The following is a 17,465-nucleotide window of genomic DNA, read 5'->3' as shown; positions in this document are numbered from 1 at the left end:
GTTAGATTTAAGAGAGAAGAATGCACACCTTCATTTCTACTTCCCACCATGCTTGTCAGCCTGAAGGAGCAAGGCCTCCAGAGGCAGGCCTCTAGAAGGAGGGGAGGGTGCCAGTGGTCTCTTGTCTCATTTTACGGAAGAGACAATGGACTCTCTTCCATCACTGCCCTTTCCAGACTTCAAACAGGGTCTCCTGGTCTCTTTTCCAGAGTCTCTTTTCATTGAAGAATGCCTCTTAACGCATTCCTCGCAAATGGTATTTAATGGCTGTCTTTTTCAGTGTTTTCTAGGAAGAGATACCTTTGTAAACTCAATGGTTCTCAAGGCAAACTCCATTATAACTCAAAGAGCAGGGCACACCACGCCAGCCCTCGCCTCCATGCCCACTTCCGGTTGCAGCTCTGCCCCTGTGGGCCTGTTCTTTGCTCTTGCCTGGTCTCAGTGGCCTCTGCTGAAGCGTATTTAGCTGCGTATTCTAAAAGGCACTGGAGAACGCTGAGGTCCTCGTCCAAGCCTCTGCTTCCTGAGGCAGCTGATCCAAGGCAATAAAAGTCAGGGAGGAAGTGGGGCAGCCAGTGTCAAAGACTCTTAGAGTGCCCAAGACGTGCCAATAACTGTGCTTGAGGAGTGAGAGGCCAGGGAAATAGTCCCTGGAACTTTCAGCTTTGGCAGGGCACGAAGACACGCAGAGCAAATGGTAATTGCAAGCAGCAGAGAGGTAAGGGCTGTACAGGGCCGAGGGAGAGCCTGTTAGCATTAACCTGAAGGCTAAGGCTGTAAGCTAGGGCAGTGGGAGACAGAAGGGGAAGAGGAAGAGGGGGAGGAAAGAGGAGGTGGAGGAGCAGAGAGAGAAGTCTGTTTCCAGCATATTTTCCCATCTGGCAATAGAGAATTGGAGGTGCGGGGGTGGGATAGAGAGGGGAATCGGGCCCCAATCGTTGGTTGGCAGTGAGGCCTCTTCAGCTTCTTGCCTACTAGCCTCAGGAGTTACAAGGCTGAGAACGAGGCCTGCCACCCTCAGACCAGAAAAGTCCCTGACACATCAGAGTTTGTCATCAGTCCAGGCTCTGTCAGATGTGGGCATGCAAAGAAAGACCTTTTGTGTGGATGTAGGGACCGGTTCCCCTTGGGCCTGTTGGAGGCCTGGGGGTATAAACGGTGCTTTCTGAGGAGGCTCTGAAAGCTCTGAGGTGGGGCACATGTTCCCTCCAGGAGGGGTGGATGGCTGGGAGGACTCAGAGCTTGTGCATCTAGCTTGGGCCAGGTGGTTTGACTCATCTCTTTTGAATCTCTCAGGCACTCAAAGCAGAGCAAAACAAACCTAGAATTTGCTCAAAGAGACGGAAAGTTTTCTCTGAAGGGATAGGGAGCTCCCAACATGTATAGGAATGTTAAATTCCTTAAAGATGGCTTCTCAGGACTGAGGACTGTTCCTGCCTTAGCTACTTTTTGCACTGCCTGACAAGGAGCACCTGAGGGGAAGAAGGGTTTGTTTGGGACTCAGTTGGATGGGATAGCCTATCATGGAGGGGAAGGCACGGAGCCGGGAGTGTGAAGCACCTGGTCTTGAGCCGACAGTCAGGAAGCAGAGAGAGAGACAAATACTGGCATCCAGCTTACCTTCATCTTGTCATTCTTGTTCCCAGCCCAGGGCATGGTGCTTTGGGTAATCAGGGTGGGTCTTCTCCCTTTAGTTAAACATTTCTGAAAACGCTGCCATCTAGATGCGTGTCCGTGTCAAACTGACAACAACAACCGGCCACTGCATTCTCTTCCATGTGGGGTCATCCAAAGATTGTACAGAAGGTGACAAGCCATCCCAGGAATGCCACGCCATGGTTCTGGTGGTGTGTCTGCCACCACTGTGACAAGTCTGCCATCCGTGTGCATGAGAACAAACGGCTGATCGTCAGACGCCTCCTAAGGTGAGGACAATCTGGTTACATCATGGCTGCCCTCTCCCACAGCCTCCCCCAACTTGTGTCAAGAACTGTGTGGTTCTGAAGGTTTTACTCTTTCTGCCAATGCAGTTGGGCTCGTGCATCTCTGAGGGCAGTGGGAGAGGCCGAGAGACGAAGAGACTCACAGCAGAGCAATCACCATCAACACTGCCCCAGCTTGCTGATCTCCTGACCTCAATCTGGGTGTGAAGGACATGGAGGGCTGTTGTGTGGACATCACCTTTGTGTCTCCCTGTCTAGAAGGAATGTTTGGTTCTTCCTCGCAGCTCCATGTTCCCAGAAATAAGACTCAGACTCAAAATGTATTTACAAATACCTTGGTAATACAGCTAGACTTTTCTCCTATTAGATTATAATTTAAATTATCCAATTTATTTTAACCTAAACTCTGCCATGTGGCTCGTTACCTGAGCTCGGGTACCCTAACCCTAACCCTAACCATGATCCTGACCCTGACAGGGACCCTGAACCTGACCCTGACCCTAACTCTGAACCTGACCCTGAAAGTGACCCTAACCCTAACCAAAAACCCTAACCCTGACCCTGACCTTGAACCTGATCTACACCCTGACCCTGACATTGAACCTAACCCTGACCCTGACACTGACACTGACACTGACCCTAACCATAACCCTAACCCTAACCCTAACCCTAACCCTAGCCCTAACCGTAACCCTAACCCTAACCCTAACCCTAGCTCCCGCTCACCCTAACCCTAACCCTAACCCTAACCCTAACCCTAACCCTAACCCTAACCCTAACCCTGACCTTGAACCTGATCCACACCCTGACCCTGACCCTGACATTGAACCTAACCCTGACCCTGACATTGACACTGACCCTAACCATAACCCTACCCAAACCCTAACCCTAACCTAACCCTAACCCTAACCCTAACCCTAAGGCTAACCCTAACCCTAGCCCTAACCGTAACCCTAACCCTAACCCTAACCCTATCCCTAACCCTAACCCTAACTCCCGCTCACCCTAACCCTAACCCTAACCCTAAGGCTAACCCTAACCCTAGCCCTAACCGTAACCCTAACCCTAACCCTATTCCTAACACTAATCCTAAAAATAACGCTAACCCTAACCCTAACAATAACCATAACACTAACCATAACGCTAACTCTAATCCTAATCCTAACCCTAAGCCTAACCCTAACACTAACCGTAACCCTAACCCTAACTGTTAGCCTAACCCTAACCATAACAGTAACCCTAAATCTAACCCTAACTCTAATATTAACCCTAACACTAACCCTAACCCTAACCCTAACTCTAACCCTAAACCTATCCCTAACCCTAACCCTAACCCTAAACCCTAACCCTATTGCTAACCCTAACCCTAAACCCAACGCTAACCTTAACCATAACCCTATCCCTAACCCTAACTCTAACCCTAACCCTAAACCCTAACCCTATTGCTAAGCCTAACCCTAAACCCAACGCTAACCTTAACCATAACCCTAACCCTAACTCTAAACCTAATCCTAACACTAACCCTAATGCTAATCCTAACCCTAAGCCTAACTCTAACCCTAACAACTATACCTAACCCTAACCCTAACCCTAAACCTAAGCCTAAACTTAACACTAACCCTAACTCTAACCTTAATCCTAAACCTAACCCCTAACCTTTAAGCCTAACCCTAACCCTAATACTAATGCTCTAACCCTAAACCTAACCCTAACCTATCCACTAACCCTAAACCTAACCCTAACCCAAACCCCTAACCCTATCCTAACCCTAATCCCAATCCTAACCCTAGCCTAAATCCAAACCATAACCCTAACGCTAATCCCAACCCTTACCCCTAACCAGTAACCTTATCCCTATCTCTGATACTAACACCCTAACCCTAACCCTAACCCTTACCTTAATCTAAAACTGACACTAACACTAAACCCTAACCAGTAATCCTAACCCTAATACTAACGTCCTTATCCTAAACCTAACCCTACCCCTACTACTAACCCTAATCCGTAACCCTAACATTATCCATCACCCTAACCCTAACCCTAACCTAAGAGCTGTTTCCCAGCCAACTAGTTGCAGTTATGATCTCAGACCCAGGGAATCCATGAAGCTGAGCTCAGTCCACATATGGAAAATTCCCTGTCGACTGACCAGGGCAGTGTATCGGTCACGCTGGTCTGGATTGTGTTAGAAAAGAGATATAGTCACCATCATGAGTCATTGGGAGGGTAGACCACTGAAGTTACAGAATGGGTTTCTATTGCTCCCCAGCACATCCATCCGGTGCATTGTCCAGGATGAAATGTTTCGGGTGACACGTTCAGCGGCCACCCCAGCTTTGTGAAGCATCTTAAGGCACACCTTTTGAGCCAGAAGTCATTTGATATTTGAAGGGGTCTGTTTCTGTTCTGGAATCTCTCGTGCCTACATAGGAGGGTGTATAGAATGTCCATCAAGTAGCTTGACCTCTGGCTCCTGGTTGGGTGGACTTTCCAATAAAGGGCTACTTTCTGCTTATCAGTGATGCGGGACACAGAAAAGAACAATACAATTTGATTTCTAGAGCCAGTCCGGCTGGGTTGACGAGTTGGATTGGAATGGCAATGCTGTAACCTAAAAATTATCGACAGTGGTATGGGACAATAACTTCTTTTGGAGGTAAAGGTCTCACGTATTCAACTTCTCAAGGCCAACAGGAGTGTCTCCTTCATTGAAAGACAGGTGGACTCATTCTTGACAGAAATCACGATGCCTTAGAAACCTGTACTTTTGTTATGTGTTCAATCCATAATGATAGATGAATGATCACATCCGGTGGCCTCAGGGGCCCGAGGGTAAGGACAGCAGTGCTAGCTTAATCAATAGCACCTCTTCAGACCCATCAGAAAATGGGCTCTTCTGAGGCTTACGACAGATGCTTTGGTAGGAAGGTGACTGATTTTGAACCCAAGTCAATAATGTGACTTCAATCCTGGTAAAAGGGGAGAACAGACTCCCACAAGTTGTCCTCTGATCTCCACACACTTGCTGGGCACACATGGCAGGGGTGACTTAGGCCAGCTGATCTCATCCTCATCTACTCTGTGCTACTGGACACAGGTCACCTTTGGCATGGGGATGAGGCGTGGAACTGCAGTGTCAGGTGCACGGTCATTCCCCTAATTGCATCTTATTTCATTTGGGAGCTATTCTACAATGTCTACAATGGACTTAAAAACATAGCCAATTATAACGAAATTTTTAGGGTCCTTATTATTTATCTTCATATCCAAGAAGTCCAGGAAGGCATTTGCCGTTTGACTGGAAAAACAAGGGAGGCATCTTCAACCGCAAAAGGAAGGCAGTTACGGAGATTCTGTGCCCACGAAATAAAAACATTCCGCCACCACATTGTTTCTCCTCCACAGCAAGGTATTGGGTTTGAAAACTGACGTAGATTTCGGTAATGCTGCTTTGATGGGCCTGAATTCCTCGTGGCTGGGTCAATGAGTTGGAAGCAAGGATGCGAAATAAAAACATCTCAGCTGACAGTCACGGAGGGTGACAGGATCCTTCTGGTTAGCAGGGGACACAGGTTCTCGAAAGTCAAATTGGTCATGGGAGAGAATGCTAGGCTACCTGGCTCAGAAGAACATTTCTAAAACAATGGCCCTCAACCTATAGGTTACAACCTTTTTGGGGTTCAAACAACCTTTTCACAGGGGACCCCTAAAACCATCAGAACATAGATATTTACATTATGATTCGTGACAGTAACAAAATTACAGTCATGAAGTAGCAACGAAAATAGTTTTATGGTTGGGGATCACCACACCAGGAGGAAGTACGTGAAAGGGCCACAGCAGCAGGAAGGTTAAGAGTCACTGCTCTAAAGGAAGCCACACAAAGTCAGGTCACCTGTCTTACTTCTGTTTGTTGTTTAGCTACTGCCCTGTTGCTGTTGCTACCTCCGCTGACAAGCCACAGAACACACAGAATATGCTGGCTCTGTAGTACCTGGTACATGACTGATTCCTGCAGTATCTCCACATCTCCAGTGGGGCTGTGCCTCAGAGTGGAGGGCCGGCGCTGAGGACAGAAGAAAGCCTGACGTCCTGGTTCTCCTCATTGTTGGTTGTGTGGTTCAAAACAAACTCTGAGAGCCCTGCCCAGTTTATCTGAAACTGAAAACTCCATGTTCAATGAGAGAAAAGGTCTCACTATGTTACCCAGGCTGGTGTCCAACTCTTGAGATCAAAATGATCCTCCTGCCCCAGCCCTCTGGGTGTTAGGGCAGCATGATTGTGGGGAGGGGTGCGGGGGGGGGGATGCTCACCTGTGAGAGGACAAAGAACGGAGTCAAGTATCTTCTCAATGATGCCCCACTTTTTTTTTTTTTTAATTTTTAAGGTGGGTTCTCTTACGGAACCTGAAGTTCACTGTGTGTGTATGTGTGTGGGGGGGGGGGTTGGTGCTGTCTGATCAGGGAACTCTGAGAATCTGTTTTTCTCGGCCCCTCAGCTTTGGGGTGAGAGACGCTCACCACTAGGCGGTTCCGGAGGTACAGACCCTACAGCCCTCCAACTCCACTATTACAAAATAGAGGCGATGTCTCTGCCTTTACTCATATCACAGGACTGCTGGAGGTGTGAAGGCAGCCACTGAAGAACTTCCTGCCAAAGCAGGCACTAAGAGGGGTGATCTTGCCCCCAGGTGGTCAGTGTCTTCTGGGTTTCTCTATTTTATCATAGAAGCCTCACTATGGAGATTTTTAGCGCCTCTCTCTCTCTCTCTCTCTCTCTCTCTCTCTCTCTCTCTCTCTCTCTCTCTCTTCCCCTTTCTCTCTCTCTCTTTTTGAAAGTAGGTGACAGACAGACCCGCTTGAAGAAGTGTGTCTTGGTTTAATTTGGAATCAGGACTCACTAAGTCTTTACCAAAGAGTAACGAGTGCGTATGTTAATAAATGCTAGTTAACGGGATACTCCTCCTAAATCAGTCACCTTAAAGGAGTTTTCCAAGGAAGTGTTAAACTATTGCCAGATGTGTGTACATCCATGTGTATGTGCATATAGGCATGTGTGCCTATATGTGTGCTGAGCACTGAACCTTAAGGCAATGAGGTCAAAGGTTGCTTGTGTCAGAGTGCAAGCTGCATCGGAGAGCTAACCCTTATCAGAGATACAAATATAAGGGGTGCTTATGTTTTGATGGTTGAGCGGAAGGCTCTGAGCGGGGCAGTTAGACTATCTCCAGGGTATGTGGTTGATATCGGAAGAAATGTTTTGTTCTCAGAAATATTGGAGAGTGGGCTATGGAGGTTGCCCTGCAGATTAGGCAAAGACGCCTTAGACCGGCCAAGTCTGCTGTGGGTTGGGGACTGCATACTCTTTTGCTTAACAGTGTATAAGTCTAGCTCTAGGTCATCTGGGGCATTTGGTCTCAGCTACCTCATACTCACCTCTCTTTAGTGGCTGCCCGTTACTTTTATTTGTGTGTGGAACATGGCAGTGATTCAGATATACAAGTGCTTTTTGATACCTTTAGCCTAGTAGGGAGAAAACTCCTGTCCAGAATTTAGGAAGGAACTACCAATGTCAAACGTCCATCTATCCATCCACCCATCCAACCATCCGTCCATCCGTCTGTTTGTCATTTATTGGATCTACAATGAGTCAGACACTGCTTTGGTATGTAGTGTGTGAAATGCCATCTAAGCAGAGTTGGACATTGTTATGAAGCCTCTCTAGGCTTCCAGGCAGATGAAGAGAGATGAAGCTTCCATAGGCAGCAAGTCCACAGAAGCCTACAACAACAGAAGACGGTTTTAAAGAACTATCAATATGTATTCAAATCTTATTTCTCAAAAATATCTCTAAAATGTACATTTACTCTATATCTCCATACACACTTACATACGTATACATAATCACATACACAATATATTTAGTTAGGTATGATCCTTTCATATTTGAGGTTCTTGGTCATCATTTTAAACGTTTGTTCTTAGACATTATGGTAAATCCACATAAAATATCTGCTATATTTAGAAACCAGCACTTCATTTAAATTCTCATATTCTAAGTCAATGAAAATAAATTTATTAATCAGCATTGTTTCTGAATTTAAAGGTTAGGTGCTAAGGGAACTTCCAAGAAACAGAAACAGGAAAATCGGCTTCATAAGAAAATCAGCCACATTCCACAGTACATCGTGCATGATAAAGTAGTGTCATGAAAGGTCCCTATCAGAATTCAGAACTGTGGGAAAGGTCACTGCCACTGGGGAGGAATTTGAGCTGGGACTTGAAGAAGTGTCATGGTTTCAGTAGGAAGAGACAAGGGGTGGAGCCACAGGGCAGGACTGAATATTGAACAAAGACGAGAGCTGGAGGTACCTGGCGCTGAAAACATCAAAGAGATTCAGTTTCGTGGGTCTGGCAAAAGATACCCTCCCGTTTTGGTAGTTACCTCGTTGCAGCAAAATTGGAATTTCCAGATAAGAGTGGCTGGAAGCTTTCTGAAGACCTCAGTGGAGAAGCCGAGAGATAACAGTGCTGGGGGGAAGTCTGTTTACTCTGTGAAGGGAAGGGTTGGGGATTTATAAGCTGAGGCGAGGCGTGCCCTTCACTACAGAGTGGACTTTGTGTGTTTATCTTCTTTACCGGTGCTGGGGGGCAGGGGGCGTAAATCTCCGTGGTTGCCTGACTTGGGCTGTTCCGGGGGCCTTTTCTGGAGAATTAGTGTTTGTAGACTATTTCACTCCCTGCCCAGTTCGATTAAGACCTTCGAGTGCAGAAACTGACATGCTCCCTGTGTTGTTCTTCTGTGAACTTCAGAGTGACAGCTTAGTTTTTACAAGGTGAGCTTATGTAAACAATGTGTCTGATGGATTTTGAAGTTGATCGTGAGATGTGCGAGGCACAGCCGTGACTCACAGGGTTTCCACTCAGCTGCGCAGCCAGATGACTTCGGGATGTTGAGGGAGGCATCTCTGCAAGTCAACAGGATGCTCAAATGACACGGCGTGGGAGGCAGGTGATAGTCTTCAAATGCCAACGCTGGAGAAAATGTGTTCAAATGCAAGACCTAAGACCCAAACCCGGAGAAGGTTCTGCTCATGGGCCACTCCCTTCGCTTCATGGTAGTGTTGTGCATGCACAGTGTAAGCCACATACGCAGTCTCTCGAAACAACAACCCAGTAGATAGTCCTTAGTTCTGAGCACCCCAGACAGGACAAATGATTGCCCCTTGGGGAAAGGTTCCTATTAGTCCTATTAGGTAATTCTGGATCCTGCATAACCAGAGCAGTCACTGTGTTATGAACTTAGAAGTGGGATGTCCCTTGGGTAACTTGTGGCCTTCCTGGGTGAGGAGAGGTGTGGAGAGAGAAGGGCCCACAGAAGGCTTTCTAAGATGGTGATTCCAGTGCCTAGAGCTGTGCGCAACACGTGGAGTGACAACCACATAGAGTTATGACAGAATCTAGCCTTGTTATTTGGAGACCCTGCAAATCTCAGGCTTTCTGGAATCACATTGCTATGCCCAGAAGTCTTGCTGCCCTGTAGGCCAAATGGTTTTGGCAAGGTCTGTCATAATGACTGCATATACAGGAGGAAGTGCTTGAACTCTGTTACTCTCCAGTCACTTGCTTCTCTTTGGGGAAGCCCTAATACATGGGAACCTGCCCCAACATACATTATAGAAGTAAAAGTGAAAGTCAATTTTCTCAGCCTCCTTTGTTTGTTTTTCGAGACAGGGTTTCTCTGTGTAGCCTTGGTCATCCTGGAACTCACTTTGTAGACCAGGCTAGCCTCGAACTGTCAGGCTCTGCTTCCTGAGTGCTGGGATTAAAGGTGTGTGCCACACGCATCACAAGCAAGAGGTGTAACTAAATAACTACTCCCACAGGCAGAGATGCTCAGCCAGAGAGCTGTGGCAAAATGGTAGACAATAAATGGGTTAAAGGAAGACTGGAATGCAGGACTCTGAAACCCAGGGAACATTCCGGTAGGGCCTATAGTGACCAAATCTCCTACACATGTCACTTTGGGTCACAAGTGTCCTTTTACCCTCACAGACCTTTACAACACAATCAGCTGGAGCTTCACAGCCGTAGAAAGGCTGGGAAGTGCTCTTAACACACAGACAGACCCCTGGGGAAAGTCTCTCTCTCTCTCTAAAACCATGGGATTGTTACACAGGACACGTGGCAGGCTGTTCTGGATACCTAGGGGTGTCTAGAATTAGCAATATTTCTCACAAGGACAGTTTTGTGGCATGGCTCTCCACCCTTTCTGGAAACAGTTTAAAATGGTTTTTTTTTTTTTTTTTGGTTCTTTTTTTTTTTTTTTTTTTTTCAGAGCTGTGGACCGAACCCAGGGCCTTGCGCTTCCTAGGCAAGCGCTCTACCACTGAGCTAAATCCCCAACCCCACAGTTTAAAATGTTATTGGGTTTGTTTTCATCTTAATCCAGAGTTACATAATGGATATATAGTAGCTTTTCTAATAGTAGCAACAGAGAAGAGCTGTGGGAAGGACTGTTGGGTTAGTAGAGGCACTTGCCTTCTTCCCGCTCTGAGATAGATCTGAACCAGCTGAGGCCCTCGCAGATCAAAGATATTACCAAAGGTATCCCACTCTATACACTTTAAAGCTTGAAGGGACTTTGAAGTGGTTTTTAATTAAGTTCAATTCTCTCGTTATTTCAGTAAGAAATCAGAGTGAAATGACATGTACATAGGCTCACATAGTTAATGAATAGAAGAATCTACGTATTCAGAATCATGCTTTTACTTAAATTTCCCACCATTAACAAGAAAAAGAGAAGTGGAGGGTTTTCTCCCCCCTCAGAGCAGATGCAGCTCAAAGACTAAATCTTAGCATTGCTTTTCTCCTTAAAGCTTCCAGTCAGTCCATTAACATTCGGGGAGAAGTTGTCCTTGCAGCCCCCTACAGACACACGAGGGCTTCCCTGAGCTGAAGTGGCTTGATTTCTGTCACCCGAGTGGGCATTTCCTTAAGCAATGCCATCTCTTCTTTGTGATAACACGTGGCCACTTTGAGTGTTGAGCTGTTCCTGGCAGGCCTCCCCTCCCCCACTTCCCACAGGGAAGAAAGCTCTGCTGGCTTAAAGCCGAGGCGAATACTTCTTTTCCTTAGGCTTATTAAACAAGCCAAGTATGTTCTCCGCTCTCTTGGAATTTGCTTGCATTTTATTCTTCTTCTATTTTTTTTTTCCTATGTGAAACATGTGCCAGCCGACTAAGCAGATTGCTGTGCACGGTTTGCACAGATTAGCAGATGCCTTCGAGCTTCAGGGCAACTCAAAACAGTACTTGTCTTCGTGTGTGTGTGTGTGTGTGTGTGTGTGTGTGTGTGTGTGTGTGTGTGTGCGTGTGCGTGCACGCGAGTGCATATATGCATGTGCAGGGCATGTATACGTGTTTATGTGTAAATGTGGAAGTCAGAGGTCTGTGTTAGACACCTCAATTATCTTCCATTTTATTTGGGGGGACAGCGTTTCTTATTGGGACAGGGGCTCATCAACTAAGTTAGACTGCCTGGTTAGAGAGTCCCATAAATCTTTTCTGTCTGTCTCTTTAGAACTGGGATCACAGGAGCCTGCTGTTCTGTGAGGACACTTTTATTATGAATTCTGGGAGACTGAATTCAAATCCTTGGGCTTGCAGGGCAAGATCTTACCAACTGAGCCATCTGGCCCTCTGAATTATCTTAAGGGAAAATAGAAGATGATTTGGGATGGGCATGGGGGGAGGAAGAAGGTAAACACTGACGGAGAGGTAGAGGAGACTTGGGGACAGTAGATGGTGGATGTGTGGCTATTATCTTTGTTGTTGAGGTGGTTTCACAGGCGTGACCCTGCCTCTGGTTAAATTGTATACACTCGGGGTTGTTTGCAGCCTGTCCCATGTACGTTGATTGTGCTTCAGTAATGTTTTTCTTTTTAAACAGCAAAGCCAATGCAACTGGCGTGGCAGCTTATGCCTAACATGTTAGCGCTTGGGAGGCTGAGGCAGGAAGTTTGCTGTAAGTTTGAAGCCAGCCCAGGCTACAGAGTGAAATACTGTATCAAAAATTCAAATATAGGTGAAGGGAATGCTCAGTGATGAAGCCTTGCACATGCACTCTGGAATTCACACATACAAACACACACACATACACTGACAGACACACATACAAAGCACAAACACACAGACAATGACATACACTTATGCATATATACACACACATGCATACACACACGGACACACAAACACACACATACAGACATACAGACAGACACGCAAACACACACACATATACACGCACTTACACATACAGACACACACACACACACACACACACACACACACACACACACACACACTCAAATAACAAAGCCAATGAGCAATAGTTCTGTAAAGACTCAGAGGACCAAGAGACCTGGGATTTTGGCACATGTTTCCAGGGTGGCCAGAGAGGATGGAAGCCACTGGGAGCACAATGTCCCCCACTCAGCACACAAGTGAACAGTGGCACAGAGGAGCTGCAATGTGACCGGATGCCACTTCCTTATGATGTTCTTTGAGAGCTTCCTCCCAGTTCTGCCCCCTGGATTCTGATGTCACTTGGCCATCTTTGTGCCTTAAATTTTAAAAACATCACCTATTCCTTTTCCACAGGAGTATAAAAAGGATTTGTATTTATTAAATGTAATTCATTAATTTATCTCACAGTTCCTGGAACAAGTGAATTTTTCTCAAATCCCTTTTAATAATCCCAAAGATGCTACTGAAGTTTTTATTGGAATTTCAGCATTATGGGTGCTGTGCAGGATAAAGGAAAGGGAGGTTGGGATAAATCAGTAGATTGGAGGTTGGAGTCCATCTCTGTATCTCTTGACTCGATTTCATTTCTCTTGTGAAAAGCAACATGAGGGATTAGAAGGTTTACTTGGGGGAACCAGGAAGGTGCTGAGCTTAAATTGAAGCAAGTTCTGAGGACGCGGTGGCGCGGAGGTTAGAAGAGGGAGTTCCAGGTCCCCACGTCAGGAGGTGCGAACCCAAAGGTCGACCCAGAAATGGGATGCCGGTCTTCAGACACTGAAGAAGAAAGCAGAAGCAAGAGAAAAAAGAAACATCGGAGGCGGTCATCTTCAAGCAGCTCTTCAGACAGCAGGACGTACAGCCGCAAGAAGGGCGGGAGGAGGCCAAGGTCGGAGTCACGATCCTGGTCTAGAGACCGCCAGCCTTGCTCACATTCTTATGAGAGGAGACGCAGGCGCAGGTCAAGCAGCAGCTCTTCTTATGGCTCCAGAAGAAAAAGAAGTCGCAGTCGTTCCACGGGCCAAGGGAAATCCTATAGAGTTCAGAGGTCTCGGTCAAAAAGCAGAACAAGAAGGTCCAGGCCAAGACCTCGTCCACGCTCACATAGTAGAAGCAGTGAAAGATCCAGTCACAGAAGAACTCGTAGAAGGTCCAGGGACAGAGACAGACGTAAAGTTCGGGACAAAGAGAAGAGAGAAAAGGAGAAGGATAAAGGCAAAGACAAAGAGGCGCACAGCATCAAACGAGGGGATTGTGGAAACATCAAAGCCGGATTAGAACATCTGCCTCCAGCTGAGCAGGCCAAAGCCAGACTTCAGTTGGTCCTTGAAGCTGCTGCAAAAGCTAATGAAGCATTAAAAGCCAAAGAAAGGAATGAGGAAGAAGCAAAGAGAAGAAAAGAAGAAGACCGAGCCACCCTGGTAGAACAAGTAAAAAGAGTAAACGAAATTGAAGCAATTGAAAATGATTCTTTTGTTCAGCAGACATTCAGATCAAGTAAAGATGTCAAAAAGTCGGTAGAGTCAAGTGAAGCATGTGACTCCAGCATCAGGACCAGCATCAGTAGCTGCTGACCCACCCAGCACTGGAAAGGAAATAGACTCTGACAGCATCCCCACGGCTATCAAGTACCAAGATGACAATTCTCTAGCTCATCCAAATTTATTTATTGAAAAAGCTGAAGCTGAGAAAAAGTGGTTCAAGAGATTGATTGCTCTCCGACAAGAAAGACTGATGGGCAGTCCTGTGGCCTAGGCAGTAGACTTATGGTCAGATTGACAGGAAGCTTGAAAACTTAGGTTGTAAATAGCAATATTAACTTTCACTCTTAAAAATAGCTTAGCCAATTACATGAAAAAAGAAAACTCATTTCTTCCCTCATGTTCAACTAAACTATTTGGTAACTTGAATCAAACATTGTGGATAGTGAATCTGTTATAAACGTGCTGAGTGCATGAACTTATTATACTGTTAATAAAGCAAATAATAAAAATATCAGTGTTGAAATAAAAAAAAAAAGGTTTACTTGGCTTACAATTCCAGAGAGTCCAGGCAAGAACTCAAAGTAGCATGTCCATAGTCAGGAGCAGAGAAAAAAAATGTATTGATCTTGCTTGCTAGCTGGCTTGCTTTCTGATAGCTTTCTTCTCTCTTACATTGTTGGGACCCCCTGCCAAGGGAATGGTGCTGCCCACAGTGGTCTTTCTTTATAAATTGATAACCCCATCCCAGACATGGCTACAAGCTAACATAATCTAGATAATTCCTTACTGAGACTCTCTTTACAGGTGATTCTAGTTTGTATCAAGTTTGACAGTTAAACTAACCAGCACACCTTCTCAAAATAAGGGTGGGTTTATTAGTTTATACTTTGTTATTTCATAATTATGTGTATATAAACATTTGCTTGTGTGTGGCTACATCAATGGTTCCTCATTGACTCAAAAATTGAGTTTCCTGTTCACTTTTGTTTTTCAGTGCTGGGGATCAAATACAGGCCCTTGAACCTGATGGGCAAGCACTCCGCTAACAAGTCATGTTCCAGCCCTTATATTTCTAGATGCAATTTAATTTAGGATTACCTCAGACTGTAAAGTGTTGTCTATCCAACACAAAATACTGGAGCTCAGTGGTTCTCAACCTGTGGGTCTCAACCCCTTTGGGAATCGAATGACAATTTCACAGGGGTCACATATCAGATATCCTGCTTATCACTTATTTACATGATGATTCATCACAGTAGTAAAATTAATTATGAAATAGCAACAAAAATAATTTTAGGGTCGGGGGTCACCACAATATGAAGAACTGTATTAAAAAGCCACAGCCTGGAGAGATGGCTCAGTGGTTAAGAGCACTGACTGCTCTTCCAGAGGTCAATTCCCAGCAACCACATAGTGGCTCACAACCATCTGTTGTGGGATCTTGGTGCCCTCTTCTGGGATACAGGCATATATGCAGGCAGAACACTACATATAAATAAATAAATTTTTTTTTTAAAAAAAGGTCCCAGTCCTGTCTACTTACTCATTGTGAAATGGCCTGGTCTCCCAGAGCTGACACAGTTGACACAGGGCAGGTGTTTCCAGGACCCAGTGAAACTGCACGTGAACCTGAGAAAACAATGAACCCAAACATTTCCAGGAAAGGCAGGTGTGCAAACGATCCCTGCTTGCCGGGTGTGACCCTGTTTGTTTGACTGCGCTCTCTAGGCCCCCTCTGCCCTCCTTCCTCTGTAGTGAATGTCTGTGGGCCCAGTAGACAGAGGCAGATGTGTGGACCTGAAGTGTGTCTGCGCTGATGGCAGCGCGTGTAGCACGCACCTTTTAATCCTACAAAATCGGGTCCATTTTTAGCTCCCAGTCTATTTTATGCTCTCTGTCTTCTGGAAACTGAGGTATAATATATACTTAACAGTTTGTTTTCAGTGAATATGGAAATGATATAATGAATGGGAAGTGTCACTTCCCAGTTACTATTAATGGGTATCTATAATTACTTTTTAATAAAAGCCTTTTGACTGAGAAAACATGAGATAGTTTTGGATAGCAGATCATTTACCAAAGAATATCATAGCCCACCTGGTGAGGGTCTGGAAATATTGAATGAGAAAACCATCAGTAATGTGTGAATATATATTATCTTTCAGTCTTCTGAAATACCGTGATCACTACATTTATGACTGGAAAAGAGTATATATTATAGATTATATACTAAATTTATAATAAAATATTAAATATTCATTTCTCATACATGTATATATTATATATGCAAAGTAAAGTAAGCTAGGTGGTGGTGGCGGCATATTCCTTTAACTGCAGCACTCAGGAGGCAAAGGCAGGCAGAGCTCTATGAGTTCGAGGCCAGCCTATCTATAGATCGAGTTCCAGGATAGCCAGAGCTACACAGAGAAACCCTGTCTCTTTGGGGGAAAGAAAGGAATCAAGAACTTAAAGGGTTTAGAACCACTTTCCACAACATCTCTGGAAAGTTAGCCAAAGTGTGGAAAATCAATCTACCCCTGGGTTTCTCAATGCAGGGAAGAATGTGAGGCAGTTTGTTCTCCTCAGGAGGTGCACATGAGTGCATTTATTTTTAGCTCCTTGCAGATAACCAGCGGAGTTTTGTGATGGCTTGAATATTCAGGCTAAGTTCCAGGTCAATTATTCAAAACGCATATGAGTGTCTGGACGAAGCAAGGCAGCTCTGGATCTAGAAACACGCAGTGCTGCTATGATGAGGTTACCAACCACTTCTGTGGGTCCTTCTTTAGCTAACCATGGCTCAGCTGCACGTGCTTTCTGATTATTTAGGTGCTTGAGGAGGCTAATTACAGCACATGATGCAATGGTTTTACTATCCCTCTGTCCTTCCCTCCCTCCCTTCCTTCCTCCCTCTCCCACTCTCTCCCTTTCTCCCTGCCTCCGCCTCCCATCCTTTTTTATTTCTAACCTTCCTTCTCCTCTTCTTCTCCCTGCCACAACCCCCTAAAAGGAAACCTTGATGGGAGGGGCATCTCCTGTCACAATAGGAGACCCTGTGTCGAAGGAGGTGGATAGCATTTCAGATGACTCCCAACGTTGTCTTCTACCCCCTGCTCTCAGCATGTTCACAAATACACATGTGCACCTGCATACATAAACTAATTAAAATAAAGACAGCAGAGAGGGAGAGAGGAAGGAGGGAGGGAAATGCATTGTGGGCGATTATTCTTCAATAAGCACTACAGAGGATGCGTACACAAACGCAGCCGGTGCAGCCCATCACGAGCATGCCGACATGATGGAGGCCGTGGCAGGCCTGCAAGTGGCTTGAGGTGAGTGAAAGGTGATGAATGGCTGTGAAGGCCCAGGGCACCACAATGGAGAAGCTGTAGACTTCGTATGCACCACACTCTTAGCTTACATGTAATTTAAAATGGTCTTCTTGCTAATTATGGCAGCATAAAGCAAATCTCTGTGAGTTCGAGCCCAGCCTGGTCTACACAGTGAGTTCCAGGATAGCCAGGGCTACACTGAGACCTTATCTCAATTTTTTCCTTCTTCAATAATAAACTTACATAAATTAACTTTTACTATGTTACTTTATAAACCTGAAAATTTTTTGAAGTGCTTGCATGTGCCATTAACACTTAGCTTAAGGGGTGCTGGGGATTTAGCTCAGTGGTAGAGCGCTTACCTAGGAAGCGCAAGGCCCTGGGTTCGGTCCCCAGCTCCGAA

General features: G+C 45.6%; 1 protein-coding gene and 1 long non-coding RNA gene across 5 annotated transcripts in view; both read left to right on the top strand.

Annotated features, from left to right (window-relative positions):
- LOC148006936 (uncharacterized) overlaps nt 1-8,028 on the top strand; it is a 35,095-nt gene extending 27,067 nt beyond the window's left edge. For 2 of the 4 annotated variants that reach the window (XR_015645226.1, XR_015645214.1), the window contains 4 exons: nt 1,795-1,925; nt 2,031-2,281; nt 5,215-5,352; nt 5,865-8,028. This is a non-coding gene — a long non-coding RNA (uncharacterized LOC148006936). Of the gene's footprint in view, nt 1-411; nt 719-1,794; nt 1,926-2,030; nt 4,625-5,214; nt 5,353-5,864 lie in introns of those variants that run through there. The other 2 variants (XR_015645208.1, XR_015645221.1) reach the window with 2 other exon arrangements.
- A 4,848-nt stretch (nt 8,029-12,876) lies between these two features.
- Nucleotides 12,877-14,001, top strand: Rsrc1-ps3 (arginine and serine rich coiled-coil 1, pseudogene 3). Its single transcript, XM_087598461.1, is given in 2 exon segments — nt 12,877-13,768; nt 13,770-14,001. Coding segments are annotated over 2 exon segments (999 nt in total). The 5' UTR covers nt 12,877-13,001.
- Nucleotides 14,002-17,465: the final 3,464 nt, after the last annotated feature.

This window comes from Rattus norvegicus, chromosome 1 (genome assembly GCF_021556685.1).
Source record: "Rattus norvegicus strain SHRSP/BbbUtx chromosome 1, alternate assembly SHRSP_T2T, whole genome shotgun sequence".
NCBI lineage: Eukaryota > Metazoa > Chordata > Mammalia > Rodentia > Muridae > Rattus > Rattus norvegicus.
The sequence above is the reverse complement of the archived record's forward strand: the minus strand, read 5'-3'. Positions and strand labels throughout refer to the sequence as shown.